Source organism: Pseudochaenichthys georgianus, chromosome 11 (genome assembly GCF_902827115.2).
Source record: "Pseudochaenichthys georgianus chromosome 11, fPseGeo1.2, whole genome shotgun sequence".
NCBI classification, from domain to species: domain Eukaryota; kingdom Metazoa; phylum Chordata; class Actinopteri; order Perciformes; family Channichthyidae; genus Pseudochaenichthys; species Pseudochaenichthys georgianus.
Window position 1 is genome coordinate 32,802,404 of NC_047513.1, and position 24,861 is coordinate 32,827,264.

The 24,861-nt window shown below is 41.0% G+C and overlaps 1 protein-coding gene across 2 annotated transcripts; it reads right to left on the reverse strand.

The window, feature by feature from the left end:
• Positions 1 to 1,773: 1,773 nt before the first annotated feature.
• Positions 1,774 to 16,161, reverse strand: LOC117455590 (neurensin-1-like). Of its 2 annotated transcripts, XR_011644110.1 has the most exons (5): positions 16,094 to 16,161; positions 10,259 to 10,313; positions 7,990 to 8,142; positions 3,215 to 5,679; positions 1,774 to 2,622 (listed from the first exon to the last, which is right to left on the reverse strand). XR_011644110.1 is itself a non-coding variant. In XM_034095153.2 (4 exons), the coding sequence occupies exons 2-4, from the start codon at positions 10,304 to 10,306 to the stop codon at positions 5,272 to 5,274; spliced, it is 609 nt and encodes a 202-aa protein (XP_033951044.1). In that variant the 5' UTR covers positions 10,307 to 10,313; positions 16,094 to 16,161; the 3' UTR covers positions 1,774 to 5,271. The 2 variants fall into 2 exon arrangements, 1 of the variants encoding a protein (XP_033951044.1); XM_034095153.2 differs by having other exon boundaries at positions 1,774 to 5,679.
• Positions 16,162 to 24,861: the final 8,700 nt, after the last annotated feature.

Consider the following 24,861-nt stretch of genomic DNA (forward strand, 5'->3'; position numbering starts at 1 on the left):
GTATGTAGTGTCTCTACTTTAAAGAGTCCTCTCCTGCTGATGTTCAGGTGTATATCAGTATGTAGTGTCTCTACTTTAAAGAGTCCTCTCCTGCTGATGTTCAGGTGTATATCAGTATGTAGTGTCTCTACTTTAAAGAGTCCTCTCCTGCTGATGTTCAGGTGTATATCAGTGTGTTGTGTCTCTACTTTAAAGAGTCCTCTCCTGCTGATGTTCAGGTGTATATCAGTATGTAGAGTCTCTACTTTAAAGAGTCCTCTCTTGCTGATGTTCAGGTGTATATCAGTATGTAGTGTCTCTACTTTAAAGAGTCCTCTCCTGCTGATGTTCAGGTGTATATCAGTATGTAGTGTCTCTACTTTAAAGAGTCCTCTCCTGCTGATGTTCAGGTGTATATCAGTGTGTAGTGTCTCTACTTTAAAGAGTCCTCTCCTGCTGATGTTCAGGTGTATATCAGTATGTAGGGTCTCTATTTTAAAGAGTCCTCTCCTGCTGATGTTCAGGTGTATATCAGTATGTAGTGTCTCTACTTTAAAGAGTCCTCTCCTGCTGATGTTCAGGTGTATATCAGTATGTAGTGTCTCTACTTTAAAGAGTCCTCTCCTGCTGATGTTCAGGTGTATATCAGTATGTAGTGTCTCTACTTTAAAGAGTCCTCTCCTGCTGATGTTCAGGTGTATATCAGTGTGTTGTGTCTCTACTTTAAAGAGTCCTCTCCTGCTGATGTTCAGGTGTATATCAGTATGTAGAGTCTCTACTTTAAAGAGTCCTCTCTTGCTGATGTTCAGGTGTATATCAGTATGTAGTGTCTCTACTTTAAAGAGTCCTCTCCTGCTGATGTTCAGGTGTATATCAGTATGTAGTGTCTCTACTTTAAAGAGTCCTCTCCTGCTGATGTTCAGGTGTATATCAGTGTGTAGTGTCTCTACTTTAAAGAGTCCTCTCCTGCTGATGTTCAGGTGTATATCAGTATGTAGGATCTCTACTTTAAAGAGTCCTCTCCTGCTGATGTTCAGGTGTATATCAGTATGTAGTGTCTCTACTTTAAAGAGTCCTCTCCTGCTGATGTTCAGGTGTATATCAGTATGTAGTGTCTCTACTTTAAAGAGTCCTCTCCTGCTGATGTTCAGGTGTATATCAGTATGTAGTGTCTCTACTTTAAAGAGTCCTCTATCATAGATTCGACTATGTCCACCACTTGACTCGTAGAATATACATTCTCCTTTAAAGTCTGTTCATATGAACATTATTTGGTGCTCTAGATGTTCCACTTCTTCTTCCCTCACCTACTTTCTTTAAGTGTCTTTTTTCACCTCCATGCTGGACAGGAAACATAATTCTTTAAAGGGGCTCAAGAACAAATTAAAAGGTGAATTTCGGAGTGTTCCCACCCCCTTATCTTCTTACCTTTTCTGCAGCGTCTGCTCCGAACAGATTTCATGAACATATCTTTTCTCAAACTCGATGAAAGACACTTTTTGAATACGCGTTTGTAAGATTCAGCTAATCTTTTGACATGAGATTAGCATAATCTAAAAGCCCAAAGTTGCTTTAAAAGGCTCATTTTCTTCAGGATTCAATCAGGAAGGAGTCCTGCTGTCAGACATCAGAAATCACAGGTCGCTAAAAGCTGAATTAATCTTATACCTCAACCCTTTCAACCTGTCAGTATACAAAGAACCATTTGATTGAACATTCAAAAAAAAAAATATCACCAACTGTAAAGGTTGAATCATTTTTATTCTGGAAATGATTAAATGCAATGAAACGCTAACAAAGCATAATACAATAGGTATATAAATCACACGTTTATTTTTCAGTGCATGACATTAAGGATTTTGGGGGATGGCTGGGCCGTCGAAGCGAATCTACAGATGGCCCTGAGCCCAATGGAGATTGCCCTGAAACATACGGGTGGACGAAATGGCACGAAGGGTTTGGGGGACCTCCCCCTAGAACATTTAGATGTGTGCAGGTCTTAGATGCTGTCCGGTTCTCTAGACTGAATTATAAGATGAACCACCACAATTATATTATATTGTACAATTTCAATTTTATTCTTCATTTAACTTGTTTGTTGTTGTTTGCTCGCTGCATGCCCTGCATAGCTATAAGAAACACTTAAATTGTTGGTCAAGACGCTTTCCATCTGATGAAGGCAATTGCCTTCATCAGATGGAAACAAGTATAACACATTACATTCAGTTGTAACTGCCAAAACAAACATTATTTACACTATTAAGGCCCCTATTAAAAATGTTTGTAATGTTACCGACTGTAAGTTGGTCGAACGAATGCCTCCTCATCCGGAAGCTGGCCGAGCAGACCCGAGCAGCAGTCGAGAGGAGCCGAGCGCATCCGCCAAGCACACAAAATGGCGATGTCAGAGTTCCCGTTAGCCGGCAAATCTAAATCTCTTCGGTCAAAATAATTTCCTTTTAGCGCAATACCGCTTCAGTTGCGCCACTTATGTGACAGACAAGAAGAGTATGTGACAGACAAGAATAGTCAACTCTAATATCACTTAATGTGGAGAGAGAGATGTCCTGGATGGGTTGATTGTGCGTTGATCTGTTGGTAATGCCTCGGGGTTCCGGTGGGCATGTAAACAAATGCATAATGCTGCGCTATACTTTGCGGCCTCACCCGGTTGCATAGCGACACTTATTGTTTAGGTGTCTATTGATAAGCAGGTAGTCCTATCATTAGCTAGAACTAGCTGCATCTGATCGATATGGACATACACGCGAGTGAAGTCTAATCTGACGGGAGAGAGAGATCAGCCGGTGAGCGGAACAACACACACTTCAGGTTAGAATATCACACGTAGCTATTTTAATGACCTCTCAAACTACCGTAACTAGCTATAGATATGTTTAGTTTCCCTGTCGGGTCACTGATTACTGATCCACGATGCATGATACTGGCATAATAGATTGCCCGATCGGGCAGCCAGCAGGTGAGGCTTCATTGCCCGAGCTAAACACTAGATGGCCCCGGGCCATCGGGCAGTCCTTAATGTCGAGCCCTGTTTTTGCCATTTTCTTTGTGCTGGTGACACTCGATCCTCTTTCTATTACATTATCAGAGCCAAGAACACAGCGAAACGAGGAAGAACTGAACATAACATCGAGAGGAATCAGTGAAAGTCATCAATCAGGACATTATTCTATTTAAAAACAACCCTTTTATCCACTTTGATAAACCACAGGACCTTATCAAACAGGTGTTCAGTGTGAATTTCTCTCACTGTGTCCTGCATGTAAACAAAACATCTGATTGGTGGGAAAATAAATATAGGGGTAGTGCTCAGCCAATCAGAAAAAAGCCTTTGTTCAGAGTCGGAAATTGAGCACTTGAAGCTCAACTGTTGCCTAGAGACACATTGCAGGCAATTACAGTGGGGAGAAAATAGGTGATAATGTCAATAGTGTGTGGGCGAGTAGTGAGAAAAAGTGCATGTGACTGTGCACGTGTTGAAGAGATGTAGACACAGAATTGTAAATATGTGTTTTTCTTTTTTCATCCTCCTTCTTCTTCTTCATGTGAGCAGCTTACTTTGAATGTCCTGTGTGTGTGTGTGTGTGTGTGTGTACCTGGTCAAAAAGGCTGTGGACCTGTATGTGTGTGTTTGGTGTGTGTGTGTGTGTGTGTGTGTGTGTGTGTATGTGTACATATAGGCTCTATGTAGGTGAATAGAAATATCTCTTGGAAGTAAGTATTTAAAAGTGTTGTTATTCTATATTCTATGTGCTCCCTGTACAGCACTTTGGTCAACTGAGGTTTTACCCATCAGTCACTGCACAAACACACTGTTTTAAACAACGATATATTGGTCCCGTAGTAAGACACTAGTTAAAAATATTGGGACCTCAGGGATATATTTCAATTTGAATTTATTAAAAATATGATTTATTTGGGGTAGCAACACTGAGTTTTGCTTGCCAAGTCAATCAAAAAAGCTCCTTGAGTTTCTCCCTGCTGTTCAGTTTGCTCTCCCTGGCATCGACTTCGGTTCGAAATCAGTTTCGTCTCCGCGTGGACGGGGCCTTATTTTCATCTAAAGTAACAGACAGAAAATCAGCACTTTGGAAACAGGGCTGAAACAGACAGTGGCGTCTTCCCCCGGAGGCCAAGGGAAGCCAGGCTTCCCCTGTTTCTTCAGATTGTAGTTATCATTTTAATAAATAAATAAAAACACTTCGTTTAGTTTCAGAAATTCTTTGTTGTGTGTTGCTGCCGGCCCGTCCCTCCCCCATTCTCATTGAGTATTTTACAAAGAGTGAAACAGCGCCCCCCTAGATGTTATGGTGAAACAGTAGATTGCACTCTCTGTTGCGAGAGGAGGCCAGCGGAAATTGGCTTCCCTTGGTGAAAAAAAGGAGGGATTGACCAATCAGACAAGGCTCACGTCATGCCCCTGCCAACCTGTGATTGGTCAGGGCCATGCCAAGGGAAGCCAGAGGTGGCTGGCTTCCCTTGGCTCACAATCCAATCAAATCGCATCAACTTAGTGTTGCAGTGACGCGTCCTCAAACCCGGAAGTAAGCTGCGCTCGGATTCCCTCGACAAAAAAGCAATCGGATTTCTCCATAGGATTTTGGAAAATAGCTCGAAATAAGGTCAGTGGAAAACGAACCTGTTAGATAAATGCACGTTGTGTTCAGCCGGATAATATCCACATGTCTACCTACTTTTATAATTTTCGAATCATAAATCTAATCGATAGAAGACAGATAGCGTCACTGCACCACTCTCACCGCCGTTAGAAAGTAGCAAGCAACTGAAGCAAGTGCAATGATGGAGGGTGGAGATTTGGAGTATTTAATCAAAAGTAATTGTACTAAACTTCCGCTACAGCAGCAACAACACATACGATCTGATGACAGGCCGATGCCCAAACTGGAGCGAATCGGACGTAAGACGTTAAAGGTCTCCTGATTTAGTTTGTGAATGAATGCTTATTAGAGTTTGGGCTGGAGAGTGCGTGCGGACCTGTCGGTTAGATAGCAGGCGTGTGTAAGTCCTGCATCCGTATGATACACATGTGTGTGAAATGATACCGGGTGCTGTAATCACTACGTTACGTTATTACATTGACCACCACCCCCCCCGACCCAAAAGAAAGGACGTATTATTGGCTTCCCCAAATTTTTTCCCCACGCCACGCTACTGGAAACAGAGGGGATTATGGGTAATGCTGCAATGATCTGTTTGGTGTGTCAGCCAATCAGAGACAGGCTCTGGATATATCTGGAGAATAGGGGACCTTTAAGAAGTGGACTGCACCTTTTCCACTTTTGACAATGTGACGGGTATCTCCCCTTTCTCAACAGCTGTTGGAGTAGAGACCGCGTCCACATCTCTAAATCCCCTCCATCTGGACCCCAAATCCCCTCTTCGTTCCCCCTGTCTATAGAACAGCTTCTCCTTCAGGTTAGCTTTCCTCTGGAGGATCCAAACGAAAACCCCCATCACCAACAGAGCTGAACCCAGACAGCAGAGCCACATCCCTGCCGTGGAGCTGCTACTCAGGCTCTTGTTGAAACTGACCGCCTGTTTGTCCACGAAGAACAAGTCTCCCTCTCCGAACGACGCCGTTTTATGGGGCGTTGAATAACCGACAGACAGAGAAGTGATGCCTGCAGTCAGGAGGAGGGAACTGAAGGCCATGGACACCTGGGAGAGAGAGAGAGATTTATTCTGCTATTTCAACAATCAGACATTTATACATCCGAAAAACAAACAACATTAGGTTGGTTCCTTTTCTTCTAGAGGCGGCTCTATTTGTTCGGTGCTCGTTACGTCTCGGTAGGAAAGGTCTCTGTGTTGTGTGTGATGCAGTTTTTGACAGCAAGCAGCTGAATGCGCACCCCAAAATAGATAAATGTTAATTATTTGTTGTATTAAGAGTGATATTTAATTATTGTTGGGACCAGTCGGAACCTGATACTTAAGTTGCACGTGCATTGGTGCGATTACGGAGCCAGAAAGCGACGATAAAGCGTAAGGTAAACACGAACGAAAAGCAAATGGAAACGTGTAAAGTCTGTATATTATATACATTCTGCTTTGTTGTCCATTCACTTCCGGGAAAAGTTCCTTCAAAATAAGAGTCCTGATCTTATTACTACCAAAATAAAAGTGCAAAACGAAACTTTACCATCGGAAAATATTGGCATACAAATATAATACAAAGGTAACACATTTTAAATATAGTTAGACATATAAAAGATAATTTACAGCATTAATAATTAATATCTAATTCTTAACTGTGAATGGTTTTCATTTATTTAACATTAGTCTGACCAATCCAAGGCTTCGATGCTGAAGGGCCAGTGGATCTATGGTGGGGGTCAGCACAGAGGTCAAGGCTTCGATGCTGAAGGGCCAGTGGATCTATGGTGGGGGTCAGCACAGAGGTCAAGGCTTCGATGCTGAAGGGCCAGTGGATCTATGGTGGGGGTCAGCACAGAGGTCAAGGCTTCGATGCTGAAGGGCCAGTGGATCTATGGTGGGGGTCAGCACAGAGGTCAAGGCTTCGATGCTGAAGGGCCAGTGGATCTATGGTGGGGGTCAGCACAGAGGTCAAGGCTTCGATGCTGAAGGGCCAGTGGATCTATGGTGGGGGTCAGCACAGAGGTCAAGGCTTCGATGCTGAAGGGCCAGTGGATCTATGGTGGGGGTCAGCACAGAGGTCAAGGCTTCGATGCTGAAGGGCCAGTGGATCTATGGTGGGGGTCAGCACAGAGGCCAAGACTTCGATGGATGATGAAGGGCCAGTGGATCTATGGTGGGGGTCAGCACAAAGGTCAAGAGAACCCACATTTGAAAGGGAGACAGCGGATGACCAAGAAACTAGGGATCTGTGAAGAACATGACAGCAGCTGCACTACTGGTGTTTAGGATACCAGCCATTGAGGGCGGACACGTTCACTGCCACTTAAGTTTCAAATAATTGCGTTAATTACTTATTGTAAAGCATTTGAACATTCCTTTGTGTCACATGTTCATTATTAAGTTGATGTATTACTGTATAGTATCTTAATTAGTTAAAATATAAGGTGACTAAAAATGGCAACCACTTTTAAAAGTTAGCGTTGAGCCCTGACTTCATCAAGTAGTAGCTATGTACACATGACAATAAAAGCCTCTCTTGTATAGAAGCATGTGATCCTGATATTGAATCTCAAGCGGGTGACGAGCGATTATTAACATTTTTAAGTTTTCAGAATTTTGAGATTTTGCGAAAAAGTCAGAATTTTGAGGGAAAAGTCAGAATTTTGAGAGAAAAGTCAGAATTTTGAGATTTTGATGAAAAAGTCAGAATTTTGAGGAAAGGTCAGAACTTTGAGAAAAAAAGTCAACATTTTGAGAGAAAAGTCAGAATTTTTTGAGAAAAGATAGAATTTTGAGATTTTGAGAAAAAAAGTCAACATTTCGAGAGAAAAGTCAGTATTTTCTACAGGACATGAGTACCTACCGCGGTAGCCCCCAGGCTCTGGAAAGACCTGCCCCCCCATGTCAAATTGTCGCCCACTCTTGAAGCTTTTAAGTCCCGCCTAAAGACCCACCTCTTTTCCCTCGCTTACGAGTCGGTCTGAGTTACAGTATGTCCCTACCTATATGCTTTTATTGTCTGTCCATAGCCTTTATGTGCCTTGTAATTATTCTTATGTGTGCTTTTCGTGTAATATTATATTTTATTATAATGTTATGTTCATTGTGAAGCACTTAAAATGTGCTATATAAATAAAGTGGATTGGATACAAGACCCGGTATTCCTCCATCTTGTGACTGTGTGACTCCCTCTCTTGGATATCAGCATGTGAAGGACACTGCTCAGGAACTAGTTGATGCTCTGTATGTGATGACTCCTCCCTTCTGGAGAGGATCCCAGACACACGGACCCTGAGGCTGAAGCTCAAGCCGGGGACCAGGGAGAGTTCTCTAACAGAGAGTAATGTGAACAGATCGTAGTTTCTCTACCTTCCAAACGGCTGCGCTCCACCTCAGGTTCTTCCTCTGGCTCTGAAGGACCCCCTCGTCTTCGGGGTTTCTGTCCCACGTGGAGGAAGAACACTCCTCGTAGAAGTGATGAAGATAGGAGCGAACACCAAACTGAAGACAGCGAGAACTGGCCTGAGAGGAGAGGAATAAAAGGGCCTCTTTAAAATACACAGCGGTTCCTAATTACACGGGAGAACAAGTGTCTCTATCTCTTTTTGACATTTAAAGACAGATAGTTAACAAATTAACATTTCACATTTATATCCAATCTAATATTTAATATTCCATTCCTCTCATACTTAAGTATAATATCCTGCTTTATATTTGTTACTGTAAACTGTTACTACTTTTTTCAATGTCTTTTTATTTCGATTGAGATGGGATATTTATTTCTAGTCTTTTAATTTTTAATGTACGACGCCACGTCTTTTCATGCTGCTGCATATGGGGTATCAATAAACAACTCATTGTAACCAGTAACCACTAATAAGCACAAATACAACAAGGACAAAAGGTTAACAGATAACGTGGTATCATTTAGTCTTCGAGGTGTTTTTAACTTCATCACCGTTTTTCATTATTCAGCCTACCCTATTATTATTATTTGTTTACAGCACTTTTATTTGTATATCTTGAGCACTTCTGGGTGTCACATTTTTTCTGTTGACTGTTTTGGGCCCTCTAAGTTATTGTGCTTGATTTTGTTTAGTAAGTATCATTAACTGTTTTTAAACTTCAGTATTTTAGTACTTTCTCATTGAAACCGCGTCACAGCGTGAAGCCAAGCTTAGACTCTGGAGCCGCCACTCCAAGTACTAATATTACCTGGTAACAAGTTATATAAAAAGGTGACAGTGGGGCGTGATGAGTGTTAAAATTGGTTAATATCACTATAGGCGTGTGGTGCAGTGGATTGTGCGTTGGTTCAAACAGGTTCAAACCCCACTGCAGTCAGCATGTCGTTGTGTCCCAAATTGCTCCGGTGGGGATTGCCCACAGTACTGAGTATGTAAGTCGCTTTGGATAAAAGCGTCTAACAAGTGACATGTAATGCAGTGTTTCTCAAACTTTTTCACACCAAGGACTTAACCAATAAAAAAACACTCGCGGACCACCTAACTCCACAAATATCCCAAATCACATCGTTTTTCTAAAACAGATTACAAATCGCTTGAAAATGGTACAAACAGGTGGCAACATGTGTGACGAAGGTGTTGCCCTGGGCTATATTATGCAATTGAAAGTGAAACTTAAGCTCGCTCCATTGCGGAGATATTCCCGCGAGAGTGCGGAAAACTTAAATTTATTTATTTATTTCAAATGTGAAATGTTACTAATATACTCACGGACCACTAGGGGGCGCTCACGGACCCCCAGCGGAGCGCAGACCACACTTTGAGAAGCACTGATGTAATGTAATGCGATCTATTGCCTTATAAATTATAATAAATAAATAAATTAAGTTATAAGATAGCAAAATCAATCAAATGTAGGTGAACATATGCTTGATACTTGAATATGCTTTCAGAAAACAAATAACAGACACAGCTTTTCATTTGGTTTTATATATTTTATTGGGCTTTTTTTTTGTCAATACGGTTTTGTTAGAGAATGTTTTCAACTTTAATTGACTGCATTTATTTGAAAAGTGGGCTTATTAACACATGAATACTGCTGTGTGATATATCTTTACATATATATTTAAGAAGTACAGTATAAAAAAGCATGTGTTTCAGGTGTGGGCCATATTCCATTATACTTTCAGAATTAGCTGAGGGCAAAATGGACCGCAGTTGGCCCCCGGGCCGTAGTTTGGACACCCCTGCTGGAGCTGCTCTGAAAACATTTCCAAGATTGGTTTTCGAATGTTATTTTTATTGATGTGTTTGACATGACGTGTGATTTTGGTGCCTTTCCCACAGGATCACCACCGAATAAGAAATATAAATAAGTAATAAGTAAGAGATTATCACCAGGACAAAGAAAAGCTCCATTAAGGTAAATCCACGGTGCTGTTACATGTTCTCTGTTTTATTGTGTCGCCTGGGACCTAAGACTGTCACTGATATATCTGTAGCTGTGTCAAATGACAAGCTTTGAATCTTGAAAGTTGAATCTAAATATTCTTTTCGAAGTAGAGACGGATCATTTGCATTGAAATATGTGATATAAATCGCTACCAAGGCGTTCGTCTGCTGAATGTTTACAGTGACTGTAATACAATGAAATAAAACTCGATGACACTCACCTCACTCCCGGAGGATTCTCCACCCGAGGCGTCGGAGCACAGCGCCATCACACACCTACACACACACACACACACACACACACACATCAGGGGACATTACATTGACTTACATGCATTTCCTGGAGACTTATCCTAACCTTAACCAGAACCAACACACGCCTAATACAGTTGATGGGTCCGCCTCCCACGACTTAAACATGTTTTATTAACTTTAATAACCTGTGTGATCCCCCCCCCCCCCCCCCAGGGTCTCTCCCTGCAAATGGGTATTTTAATTCCCTTCTCTGCGGGTGTGTCAGTCTGTTTTAATCCGCCCTCCACGTATTTTAGCACATATATTTATTTATTAATTATTTATAGATCCTTCTCATCTGGACTTTTTTTATTGGTGTGCTAAATTTTTATCGCATGTTTTTAGCACTATCTTATCTTTCTTAATGGTGCTCATATTTATGTTTTTATTACTTCTTACATGTTTTATATTTTTAATGAATATATGTTTTTATCTGATAATGATCAAAGCCACATGAGGAGGGATGCTTTTATTTGTTTATTTATATTTATTTTAAATTATTTTATTACCTGGAGGCCAGAAAACCGCCCGCAGAGAGGAACTCTTCACCTCCCTGCCACCCTTTAAATAAACAGAGCCAAAGAACACCTGCCCTTTGGAGTCTCTTAGACTTACCCGACCTTTTAGTGGTTTCTGTTTCTCAGTGACATCCAGTTCATTTCACACGATTTTACTAACCCGGTTATTATTAGTTCATTTTAACACTCCCTTTACTTTTTAAATTAATATTACTGGGGAGATTGTTTTAATTATTTTTATCTTTCTCATTGCACTTGTGTCTTAACTGCACTCACACTTCTATGCACGGCTTATACTAATAGAACTGGAATCACTTTTAAATTGACCATTTTGGATCCCCCTATCATTTAGGGTCTTTTACAGATTCCGTTGGGACAAGCTCCGCACGCACACACACGTAAACACATCGGCACACACACACACACACACACACACACACACACACACACACACACACACACACACACACACACACACACACACACACACACACACACACACACACACACACACACACACACACACACACACACACACACACACACGCACACACACACACGTAAACACATCGGCACGCACGCACGGTTTTTATAAGGTTTATGTTTACGGAGGTTTTTAATGTTTTTTTAAACACCTATCTACCGAGAGCCAGTGCACCACGCTCTTCCCCAACCTAACCCTAACCAAGTCTTCACCCTAAAATTAATGATTCCCCTTATGGGGACCTCCATAGAGCAGTGTTTCTCAAACTTTTTCATACCAAGGACCACTTAACCAATAAAAAAACACTCGCGGACCACCTAAATCCACAAATATCCACAGATTACAAATCACCTGAAAATGGTACAAACAGGCGGCTACATGTGTGACGAAGGTGTTGCACTGGGCTATATTATGCAATCGAAAGTTCGAAAATCAAAACTTAAGCTCGCTCCATTGCGGAGATATTCCCGCGAGAGTGCGGAAAACTTACATTTATTCATTTATTTCAAATGTGAAATTTTACCAATATACTCACGGACCACCAGTGGTCCGCGGACCACAGTTTTACCTCATTCACACCAACGCAACTCCGGTTCAAGCTCCGTGCTAGAGCTTTTCAGGTTCAGAACCGGTTCTTCGGTTTAGCTCCGGCTCTGTTCACACCGCCCAGAGTCCGACCGGTGCTGCGTCATTGCGTCATCGTTTGCGTCATGACGTAACCGTTTCCGTGCCTGCTTCATAAAGCCAACCCGCGCGGAAACCCCTCACAGCTCACACCGACAACAACAACAACAATGGCCGATTGTGCTCCAGCTTCCTCTGCACCTCTTCGGAAGACCAGATTCCCAGCAGGCAGCTGGTCTCTTCAGTGGACCACTGCTGCTTGTTAAGTTTCTCCATCGTTGTGGACAAACTGGATAAAATGCGGGCTTGTTGTTGTTGTTCAGGAGTTGATCCCGCCCCCGCCTCGACGTAAGCGTGACGTATGCGGTGCTTTCGCTCCAGCCGGACAATTTGTTGGTGCTTGAAACGAATCGGATTCCGGAGCTAAGAGGCGGCTCCGCTGCGGTGTGAACAGGAAAACCCGGTGCTTTTCAAGTTCCAGCTCCGAACCGGCCCTGAAGCACCGTTGGTGTGAACGAGGTATTTGAGAAGCACTGCCATAAGGGAGGCGAGTCCCCACACATGACACACACACACACACACACACACACACACACACACACACACACACACACACACACACACACACACACACACACACACACACACACACACACACACACACACACACACACACACACACACACACACACACACACACACACACACACACACACACACACACACACACACACACACACACAATGAGTGATGTGTGTGTGTCGAGCTGGGCTGTAAAACAAACACTGTTTATCTGCAGAATATGGATTCCCCGCAATGAAAACCTCCATCGCTCCTCACGCTGGTTGTAAATCCTGCCCCGTGTCGTGAGGTCCCCCCCGTTATTGTTATTGTTATTGTTGTTATATAGCGTGTGACAGATTGAAGGCCCTGAAGTGGCTCTATTTCCTCCCACAGAAGAACTCTCCCTCACATGTTGTGTTTCTCCAGAGGAGGTTTGATGGATTTCTTTCATTCTCTGCCTTCAAACGCTTTCTCTTATTGGCTGATCCCAGTGTGTACCTTTAAGACTATATACAGATATAAATATAATATATATAAAATGATGTATTATATTACATGATTGCCTCTGCATTGGATTATTATCGGATAGGGTAATAACTTCATAATTAACTACGTCTGAAAGCAGAAGTCTGGGGCAAATATTTGCAATAATAATAATAATAATTGCAAGTCTCTTCAGTCACAACATTAGATGCATTGTGGGACATGTAGTTTATGCGGCATGTAACCATATAATAAACGTATTTTATTCTTTGCAAGCTCACATCCCTGATCTAAGATAATAATAATAATAATAATAATAATACACGTTATTTGTAAAGCACCTTTCATGCTCAAAGCAGCCCAAAGTGTTTAACCTCAGCCCAAAGTCAGTTTAACCTCACTGCGGTTTCAAGCACAACTCTGACAAAGTAAATCGGCAAAGAAGAACTTCCTGCTCGGGTTCTTAATCTAATTTTACTGCCAAAAACTCTAACGTGACAGGATGAGATGTGAACAAACTCTCACACTTTTAGGGGGATATGCCTTGTCTTTTTATGCTGCTGCAACGCAAACATTTCAAATTTGGGATTAATAAAATACTTCCTTCCTTCCTTCCTACCTACCTACCTACCTACCTACCTACCTACCTACCTACCTACCTACCTACCTACCTACCTACCTACCTACCTACCTACCTACCTACCTACCTACCTACCTACCTACCTACCTACCTACCTACCTACCTACCTACCTACCTACCTACCTACCTACCTACCTACCTACCTACCTACCTACCTACCTACCTACCTACCTACCTACCTACCTACCTACCTTAAAAGACATCATTATAGTTTCCAAACCTTATTGATGAACACTTTCTACTGTCTGATTCAGAATGCTGAATGTGGCCACGCTCCATTCATTATAAACCTTGCATAGTGAAATCAATGTGCTTTGTGTGTGTTTTTCTTCTTATTGAAGGAGCTGACCTTCGGGTTGCTCTCATGGTGAATGTCAACGCAATTAGAGGTTTGCCTTCACAGGGAAACGAGGGGAGTCCATAACTTACACATTTCAAATGGAGACTTCAGGTCATTCTGTGGCGCACTGATTAGAGCGAGTCCTTTACCGTTACATCTAGACACATATGATAAATGTATAACATACATTCATTGTTAAATATTAAACACGTGGTTTCCCAACACGTGTGGCTTGTTAGCCTCCGTAATTAAGCAGTGCCTCGTGGCTTCTCGTAGCCGTTAGCGTCTAAACTCAGAGATATTTTCACTTTAAGATGCGCACAGGCAGGCCCGGTTCCAGAACAAAATTAGTAAAGTGCTATTTTTATAAATGGGAGTGGACATAACACCCTCTAGGGGGGTCCTCACCTCCTCTAGGGGGGTCCGGGGGCATGCTCCCCGGGGAAGATTTTTTTTTTTTTTTAAATATTGAAGTTAAAAGCATCAATCTGGTGCACTTTGAGAGCAAAATGAAGAGATCTATGGATACATCTCAACACCCATATGAAACAGAACTGGAAGCAGGTTTACTATTTCTTTATGGATATTTTACAAATCACTCCCCTTTCAAGACCGAAATGTCTACAGGCATTACGATGCACAGATGGCATCTTTTTTAGAGGAAGATTCCAGCCAATCTCTGTTGTGGAACCATTGGCTGCAAAATGAGCGCCTTACCCCACTGTACAGGCGAGTTGGGTACTTTTTTAAATGGCAGGCTCTGTTTTCCCGGGGTCCTCTGGCACTTGCGGGCCGCCGAGGGGTGGCGGTGTTTTGGGGCCACGAAGAGAGCTACCGCGGGTAAAATAATGTCCCCATGATCTGAACTGTTATTACCTGACAATGTTATTTAACCACAATTACAATTGATTTTATTTCAACTATATTCTTCTTAATATTATTATTATTATTATTGTTTTTATATATGTAATATTTGTTACTTTTAATAATTTTTATTTTTATTTTACTTTTATTTATTTATTTTTCACTTTTAATTTTTCAAATGAGGGTGCATAACAACTCAACTGAGGGTGCAATGCACCCTTATGCACCCCTGTAGAACCGGGCCTGCGCACAGGACTTAACTTAGTTGCTTGAGCCGGAAAAAGACCGGCCTTACACACTTAAAAAAACAAGGTTCATTTTAATAATGTATATTTAACGCAATTTATGTAACAGAACCATTATTATCTCAAATTATGTAATTTAGACTAAAAAAAACCCACAGAAGAATATATCAGGAACATACTGCTATAATAACATGTGTATTATACAGAACAATGACCGTCATCTTAATGCAAAGCAAAGTCTTTAGTTTAGATCTTTGACTTTTGACTTAAAGTTACATTTGCTGATAATACTCTGCTGTACTTTTAACTTAAAGTAGTATTGAAAATGGACTTTTACTCAACTAAAGTACCTTCACACGATGGTATTAATAATTGTATTTAAGTCAAGTATCTCAGAACTTGAAGCTGTTAAATATGCATTATGCTTATACACTCATATGTGGAGCATTGACAGGAGACTGACAATATACTTTGTGCTCGTAATGTTGGACTAAGTGTGAAACTCATTGGCTTAATGAGATTCATTCAGATTTTAAAGGACTTAGATATGGTTTTATGATCGTTTTAATGCACTTAGTCTAAGCTTTGAGTCCCATAAAGTCTCTTAAACCAGAGAGCTGTCCATGGAGTCTGCCCCAACTTTCACTTTGATGCACAAGCAAGTTAACTTCACATAGATTTCATGTTTTATATAAAAAGGCTAAATCAACTTGTTTTTTGAAATGGAAATGAAACAGGCTTTCTCCACTCTACTTTATCCAGACCCCATTTGCTTCCATATACTAAAACATATCGCATTTTGATCACGTCCTTCCACAACAATTACAAATCTCTGTTTAATTTCCCCCTCACAGATGATCTAACAGGTGAGTCATCGCGGCCATGCAGCCTCGCGCGCTTTATCTACACGGTTCACTTTATCTGTTTCCCTTTTCCTGACTAAAAACACCCCCTTTTTATCACTTAAACCCACGGAGCTTTTACACGGACTCTGTCTTACCCCTTGGCCGGAGTTCTGGCTCTTTTCACCGGGGATCCATGTGCTGTCGGACCGGTGATCTCCAGCTCTGATGGGAATCAACCGGAGACACACTGAGCATGCGCAGAAAACAGACCTGTAGATAAGACATGACATCTGTCGGTTAACACTGAACAAATATACTAATACTGTACACATAGGTACTGCATGGAGAATGGTACTTAAATAAAAGTGTTTTAAGTACGATTAGGAAAATGTACTTTACTTTTTATTAATAATGTTCTATAATCTGCCACTACGCTTTTTTTGCACTACTAAATACTAAATACTAAATACTGCTCGTCACTGTACAGTATTACATTAATTATGTGACCGTACATGTGTCCTGTAGTTATGTAATTGCTCTTTTTACTGCCCAGTTTTATTATGGTGCTGCTGTGTATTGTATTTTTGTAACTCTGCCACAACAATTTCCTTCGGGAGAAATAAAGTCCTATCTTTATCTGAAAAGTAAAAGTACACTTTTATTCCAAATAATCATATTTAAAATGTTGTTCCTAAGTATTTCGTGTCAAAATCTGAATTGATAAAGTAACAAGTAAATAGATGTGTAGTTAAATGGAGTAAAAAGTACAATATTTGATTCCAAAATGTAGTGGAGAAGAAAGTAGTATAAATGAAAATACTTCCTCAAATGTACTTAGTTACTTTCCACCACTGCACTTAACCTTTATCAAATGTATGTTCATGTACGTAGTTTAGTAATAATGTGTCATGATGATTTAACTGTTTAATTGTAGGAGAAGCAATTAGTGAATGAAATTTAAAAAATATAGTTCCAGATTGAGTCAAAATGGCCTTTACTCCTTTACTCCTGTCGTCCTTTTCCTCTCCAACATAGGACAGGACATGTGTATTTGTTTAAATGTATTGTCTTTGTATTGGACATGTGAACAGACAGACATTCAGCAGCTCAGCGGGGAAAGTCTTACATAATTAAAACACGTAACAATTAGGATGTCAATCAAAGGAAATATGAATCAATCAAAAATACTTTATTAATCACATTACGTTTTATGACAGTTGCACCATATAAAATACAATAAATACATATATTCATTAGTAGAAGTTAAAAAATATGAAATGTGAATACACAATCTAACATATAAAAAAATAATCAAAAAGTCAGTATACCCAAAACTATAAAATATAAAACTATATATTTTCTGTTTGTCACAGGGGTTAATGCATCTATATATTGAATGAAATATTTCAAAGTTTAGGAAGTACGTGTCTATATGGAGATTGAAGCATTAGTCTCGAGTCACTATACCCGCCCAAAGGGATATTTAGTGGTATTATATGAAAGCCAGATTAGCACTGCCTATGTATTTATAACCTTCTGATAGTCTAGAACTGTCAGACTTTCAGCCGGGATGATCTGTTTGGACCCCCCCCCCCCCCCGGCACATTGAGCACCTGTCGAGATATTATCCCTCTGAAGTTAATCTGAAGGGCTTTTGGCCACAGGTACTTTAAGATTGGTTCAAACTTTCCTTCACTGACCTCTGCTTGAACTCTTCTCTCTGCAAACTACCTCTGAGTATCAACTCATGGTACTGTTTTAACCAGAGGTGGGAAGTAGTGGAGTACAAATACTTCGTTACTGTACGTAAGTACATTTGTCTGGTATCAGTACTTTTACGCCAATTCTGACGACTTTTTACTTTGACTTCTTACATGGTCCCTCTTCTTTAGAGAACTCAAATACCTGTACTTTCTACTTCTCACATGTTGAACTCAAATACCTGTACTTTCTACTTCTTACATGTTGAACACAAATACCTGTACTTTCTACTTCTTACATGTTGAACTCAAATACCTGTACTTTCTACTTCTTACATGTTGAACACAAATACCTGTACTTTCTACTTCTTACATGTTGAACTCAAATACCTGTACTTTCTACTTCTCACATGTTGAACTCAAATACCTGTACTTTCTACTTCTCACATGTTGAACTCAAATACCTGTACTTTCTACTTCTTACATGTTGAACTCAAATACCTGTAATTTCTACTTCTTACATTTTGAACTCAAATACCTGTACTTTCTACTTCTTACATGTTGAACCCAAATACCTGTACTTTCTACTTCTTACATGTTGAACACAAATACCTGTACTTTCTACTTCTTACATGTTGAACTCAAATACCTGTACCTACTACTTCTTACATGTTGAACTCAAATACCTGTACTTTCTACTTCTTACATGTTGAACCCAAATACCTGTACTTTCTACTTCTTACATGTTGAACTCAAATACCTGTACTTTCTACTTCTTACATGTTGAACCCAAATACCTGTACTTTCTACTTCTTACATGTTGAACCCAAATACCTGTACTTTCTACTTCTTACATGTTGAACTCAAATACCTGTACTTTCTACTTCTTACATGTTGAACCCAAATACCTGTACTTTCTACTTCTCTCATGTTGAACTCAAATACCTGTACTTTCTACTTCTCACATGTTGAACTCAAATACCTGTACCAGATTATAGCTAATAGCTAATTTCCATCTGTGGTCCTCAGACAGGTTCATAACAATCAATAAACAAATAATAACATGATCTCTATCAGTCAAACCATTTTAAAAGCTGATTTAAGTACAGCTCAATAAATTAATACATAGTACACTTGAAATACACTTACATGATCTCGGTCACTCAAATAATTACAAAGCCTGATTTAAATTCAGGCTACGAACATAACACTTAGTACACTTCAAATACACTTAAATACAAATATCTAAGATATAGTATGACGATACAGTTCAAATAAAAAATAAATAAATAAAAACTCAGATTACAGTGTAATTAATGTTGGCATGACTGGTTGCTTAATATCATTTTTTTGCACCATAGGAAAACGAGTTAAAATCAGTCCAGGTTTTAAGTTCAACTGGAAGAGTGTTCCAGAGCTTGATGGCCGTAAACGATTCAATCCCGTATCAACTTCAAAAACCTACTGCTCACTTACAAAGCCCTGCAAAGCCCCCCCCCCCATCTGGCTGCCCTTCTTCAGGAGTACACCCCCTCTCGCTCCCGCCGCTCCCCCTCAGCTGGTCTGCTGCCCGCCCCCACCCCGCGCCTCGTCACCACGGGTGCTCGGGCTTTTAGCTGCACTGCTCCCAGACTCTGGAACTCCCTCCCCCCGCACACCCGACAGTCAGACACAACCACCATATTCAAATCCCAATTAAAAACCTGTTCAGATCTGCCTGCTCGCTGTAGTGCTCCCCATTATATGTTTCATCTGTGTCCACGTGACTGTCTCCTCCATGATTTCCTGTTTGTGTTTTTATCATATTGTGTTGGCGTTTTCTTTCTTTTTAACAAATTGTACGGTGTCCTTGGGTGTCATGAAAGGCGCCTACAAATAAAATGTATTATTATTATTATTATTATTATTATTATTATTATTATTTTGTCCATTAAATGTGGGGTAGGTAAGTTTGAGAAACCGGCTCGAGATCGCTAGAATTTGAAAATACACAACCGGAGGAAATCTGCCACTTCCTCACAGAGCCCCTCCTCCAACACACACGAACGCGCACATGACCAATGAGGGCACGAGATCAGTTTGTGCCCCGATGGAAGGCTGACAGGCAGGTAGGCCATCCAATCCGTTTAGATTGGTTGTATTTTTTACAGTATTACGGATTCTACAGATGACATTTCAGATATTCATTGCTATCGGGATGTTTAGAGCATTCCATGGAATATAACAAAAAGTGTATCTCGAGCCGGTTTCTGAAACTTACCTACCCCACCTTTAAGTAATCGTTTTTTTTGGGATTGGTGTAAAAGAGCATCGACCTCATCGCCATGTTGTGATGGAGGGATTATTTCTCCTCACATCACTAGATGACCTTACTCTTGTGTGATAGCAGTTATCTGCAGACTGGCATCAACGTTTTGTGGAAGTCTTAAAGAAATGATTGAAGTTTACTCGTCATAAGGAGTCCTATTGATCCTGTGAAAACACATGCATACGTTTTCTGTTCTGGAAGACTTCGAAAATACACATTCGCATTATTTACCGCTCGATTGAGCATGTTTTGTACAGACGTTTGCCGTATAGTTTGACTTAGTGTCCAGCTCACCTTGTAAAATGTTATTCAAATCGGCCAATATTACAAATGTGTGTCAGAGCTTTAAAATCTCCACATCAATTTACAACCTCTGTCCTCAGAGCCTTTCAGCGGGTAGAGAAACACTCCCATTAAAAAAGCCTAATTAACAATGGGGCAATTTGGTAGAAACCTCTAAATCCAGGACGCAGTTTCAAAATGGTTATTTTAGTAATTTATAAATCCAGATATTGAGTGTGAGGTCAGATTAGGGAAGTAGATATTTTAGATTTCTTAGCTGCTGTATTTATTAGCATACGTTTTTAATTTTGTCGTTAATTTCTTTGTGTTTTTGACGTTATTGCCTTTGCATTTTAAAAGAAATTCAACTTGCTCTTTTTAACTTAAATTTTGACAGAACAAACCTTTTATTATTATTTTAAAGGTACGTCTGAGAAGTATACAAGTATTCCTCCCTTGAGAAAAATCTACCTCTGTAAGGGGAACTCTCATTAAAGGTCCGTCTCTAATAATGTTAAAAGAAACGCACCTCTCACACACACACACACACGCGCGCACACACACACACACACACACACACACACACACACACACACACACACACACACACACACACACACGCACGCACGCACGCACGCGCACATACACACCGTGAGTCAGATATGTGTTCTGTAAATATTTCAGTGTTTCCTGAATATGCATTATTTATTCATGCAGACTGTCATAGCACGTCCCAAATGAAATGAAAAACAAATACCGTCATTTCCAATCTGTGTGTCTGAAAGGGACATTTGGTAACTGGCAGAAGAAGCGTGTGTGTGTGTGTGTGTGTGTGTGGGTGGTTCATCATATTTGTAATTTGGACACAGTATGGTAAACCATTAAAGGCGGGATAAGTCTGTTTCCAGGGTGCCCTTGTGAAAGAAAGGCATGTAAAACTGGTCTTGTTTTTCCATCATCTCCCCACACACACACACACACACACACACACACACACACACACACACACACACACACACACACACACACACACACACACACACACACACACACACACACACACACACACACACACACACACACACACACACACACACACACACACACACACACACACACACACACACACACACACACACACACACACACACACACACACACACACACACACACACACGCATGTTTCCGCGTTCTATCAGAGAGAGAAAGACATTTCCATGGTTACGAGTCCAGCAAGGTCACACACAGGAAGTGAGTGCTAGGTGTTGATTGGCTGTAAGACAATTACACTTCCCTTTAAGATGATGTGCAAACAGGTTTTTTGTATCCACTCTATTTAGAAGCAGTTATCTGTCAGTTCAGCTGCACGGCTTGCTGCCCTTATTGCTTCCTCTATTCACCAGCGTGGGGACGGTTATCCCTTGCTGTGATAAATTATGCATTGTGCTGCCTGATATCTTCAAAACAACCTGAGCACCAGCCCACAGCAGCCCATAACACCACTGTCACTCCAGGGGAACATCCAAAGCCATCATGTTAATTGGCTGTGAAGAGCTCTCCGTTTATTGGCTCGTCAAACAGAAAGGGGAAAGCCACAATATTTAGATTTGATGACTGAGAAGACAGCTTTATTTTTACATTTCCCTGCACCTGTCTAATCCCAGAATGCACTGGAAAACACTTAGTGACAGTTGGCACAGTCCGTGTTGGAAAAAAGGCACGCGTATGTTCAGTGTAAATGTGACTTTTAATTCTTGGAAACACAGTAATTCATCCCTCCGGCATGAACTAATATTCTTCATGTTATCCCGTTTTTGACCCGGCCTTCTCGACCCTGATCCTCGTCACTGTTTTATTCATAACGCACTTTCCTTTAAAGCTAACCAAAAGAAAATGAATTATTCTTAGTATTTCTTTCTCTTAGTACCCTCAATTTCTTCCTCTGTCTCTCATTGACTGAATAGGATTGGACATGATTTCGGGGGGGTAACTACAGAGCAGCTTGAAGCCGGTTGTAATAACGAAAAGGACAATTAAAAAGTGTGACATTTCGTCATACATCGGGGGTAAATATTGGAGAATTGACCCTGAAAGTAAATCAGGAAAGGGCAATAAAACAGGTCGTTTCTCTTGCTGAGCAATACTTTGGCAAGAGTTACGTGAGAAGATCAATACTACTCTTGTGTCTGTAAAATAGATGAATAGCCGGAGCAGCTAGTTAGCTTAGCTTAGCTTAGCATAAAAACGGGAAACCTACTAGCCCTTCTCAATCCCCTCATATGTTATATTTGTTTAATGGATTAATCTGCACAGAAACAATAGTTTAACAGCAAAGATGTGTGTGTGAGATTTGACACTAGGCTACCTGGTTCTTTTGTTGCTAATCTTTAATGCTAGGCTTAGCGGCTGCTAGCTTAGTAGCTTATACAAGTGCTACTGAAATTCTCTTCTCAATATCTGCAAAGAAATGAAAGCAAACAAGCATATATTCCCAATATATTAAGTACATTTTGGCGTGTTAAAAGTGTATTCTAATTATCTCAAACCCACGCATACCTTACAGATTTACAAAAGGCTTATTAAAACTCAAAATCATGTGTGTCATTCTATCTGAAACGCAGGCATGCATTGACTTATCTTTTAATTGCACTAAAGGCATGTTAAATCACATTCCCTCTCTTTTCTCCCATGTGTCATATCTGCCTTAAATTCAGTCCGGATACATCCCTTCTATCTGAAATACAGGCATAACTTTATAATTGCATAATTAAAAGCTGGTAAAATCCTCTATCTTTCTCAGAAGCAGGTGTTGAAGCTGTGTTCAAACCTCGCATGTTTTCTTATCTTCACTGTCGCTTTGCTTTTAGTATGCTCACATTTTAATTGCACAATATCGTCTCAGTACAGAACTAAATGTCCTCTCCCCCAGTGGCATTATACACGAAGCGTAGCACAGGTCAAAGGTCGCGCTGGATGTGTTTTTGGGTGCGGGGAAAAGCTACGTTACATCACACACATAATGGCACATTAACATGAATAATGCATCGCATGTTGACAAGCGGAGGGGAACACACGGCGTCTAAATATTCTATAAGGAGAGCAATTCATAGAATAGAATAGCACTTTGGGAACTAATGGGCCGTCAGGTGTCACATCCTATGGCGAAGAGTGAGTGTGAGTGTGTGTGTGTGTGTGAACGCGTTGATGTGTGTCCGCTCGTTATTGCTCAATATTCAGTCTTTAAATGCATTCTCCTGTTGGGCTTCTCGCTCGTGCTTGTCAGGATGGAGAAATGTGTTTTAAAACAATATTTGAAGAAGTGCATATGCTGCTTTCTCTATAATTTGATTTGATAGAAAGTGGAAATCTGGTGGAGACATAAGGCGAATTAAAGCTGTCACAATATGTCCGTACTTCTGCAGGATTTAGACAGTTACTTCTATTGGAAAGTGTTTTGATTGATTCGTTTTCTGTGGACGGCGGTGGCTTCTCACTCCACTATCATCAAATACCTTGCATTCACTTCAAGGAAAAGAACGAAGTCAGCAAAGTGTTCTTCAAGTATTAGGAATAAAGTTATGCTTCAGGTAGGATGACAGGATATCAAAGGGATTCATATTCCTGATGACTTATTGTGTTGGCAGCGTTTTTGAAGAATAAACACGTTGACTGTCTATTATTTTACTATTGTCACCAACTCCAATCAAAAGACCGAAAGCAGCAATTCATTAGTTAATATTTTACTTTTTATTTCATTTTGGCTCCGTATCATTGATCAATCAGAAGTGAAACTAGAGTAAATACTGCATTTTATGGGGACTATTTAACCACCATGGGTTATTTAAGCAATAGCTCACGACAGGCCGTGGTGTATGCTCATTATATCACAGCTAAGGGGCGTGGTTCGGCCCGACGCGGCGCGTGCAGTAACCCCCTTACGGCCCCTACACACGGCGGCGTGCGTTGGGGCCGCTTCAACGCTTCTGCCCATTCACTTTGAATGGGGTGACGTCACGATTCGCCGAACTGCATTGTGGGAGCAAAGCGTAGCTTCTCCCGCGGTGCTCGCTGCAAAAGTAGAGCAATGTTCTACTTTTGCCGCCTCGACGGAGGCGTCAGCCAATCAAATCCCTCGTATGTAAATCTGACAGTACAAGCGCTAGCCAATCAAACCGCGTGTATGTTGGGAGAGACTACGCAGTTATTTCCCATATGGCAACAAAAGGAGGAGAAAATGATCGGGGCGGTCGGGAATCACCCGGTACTCTGTGACCAGTCCCTCTTTACCTACAGGGATACAAACCGGAGGAGCCAGGCATGGGGGGGGGGGGGCAGAGACAGTGGGGGAAACTGGTAGGTTTTCGCCTGTTTGGGGAGTTTATATCCAGTGCACTTCGTTTGAATGGACAGCTAGCAAGCAGAGACAGTATATTTAGCCAGCATGGATGGAGCATGAATGCTTTGCTTTGTATGTCCGGGGCGGGACATTCATGTGGTTGGTTGTTGGTCGTGTTGCTCGCGTTGACTCCCCACCTCCTCAAGACACGCCCACCGCCAAGCGGCAACGCACGCCGCCGTGTGTCGGGGCCGTACTGCAGGCAGTTTGCTTTTCAGCCCAACGGTATACTGTTTT

Excerpts from the sequence above, each read along its gene's own strand:
- LOC117455590 (XM_034095153.2), bottom strand. The coding sequence starts at position 10,306 with ATGGCGCTGTGCTCCGACGCCTCGGGTGGAGAATCCTCCGGGAGTGAG. Across the intron at positions 8,143-10,258 it reads GAGAATCCTCCGGGAGTGAG|GCCAGTTCTCGCTGTCTTCA; the intron begins GTGAGTGTCATC and ends CTCTCCTCTCAG. Across the intron at positions 5,680-7,989 it reads GGAGCGCAGCCGTTTGGAAG|GTGTCCATGGCCTTCAGTTC; the intron begins GTAGAGAAACTA and ends TCTCTCTCCCAG.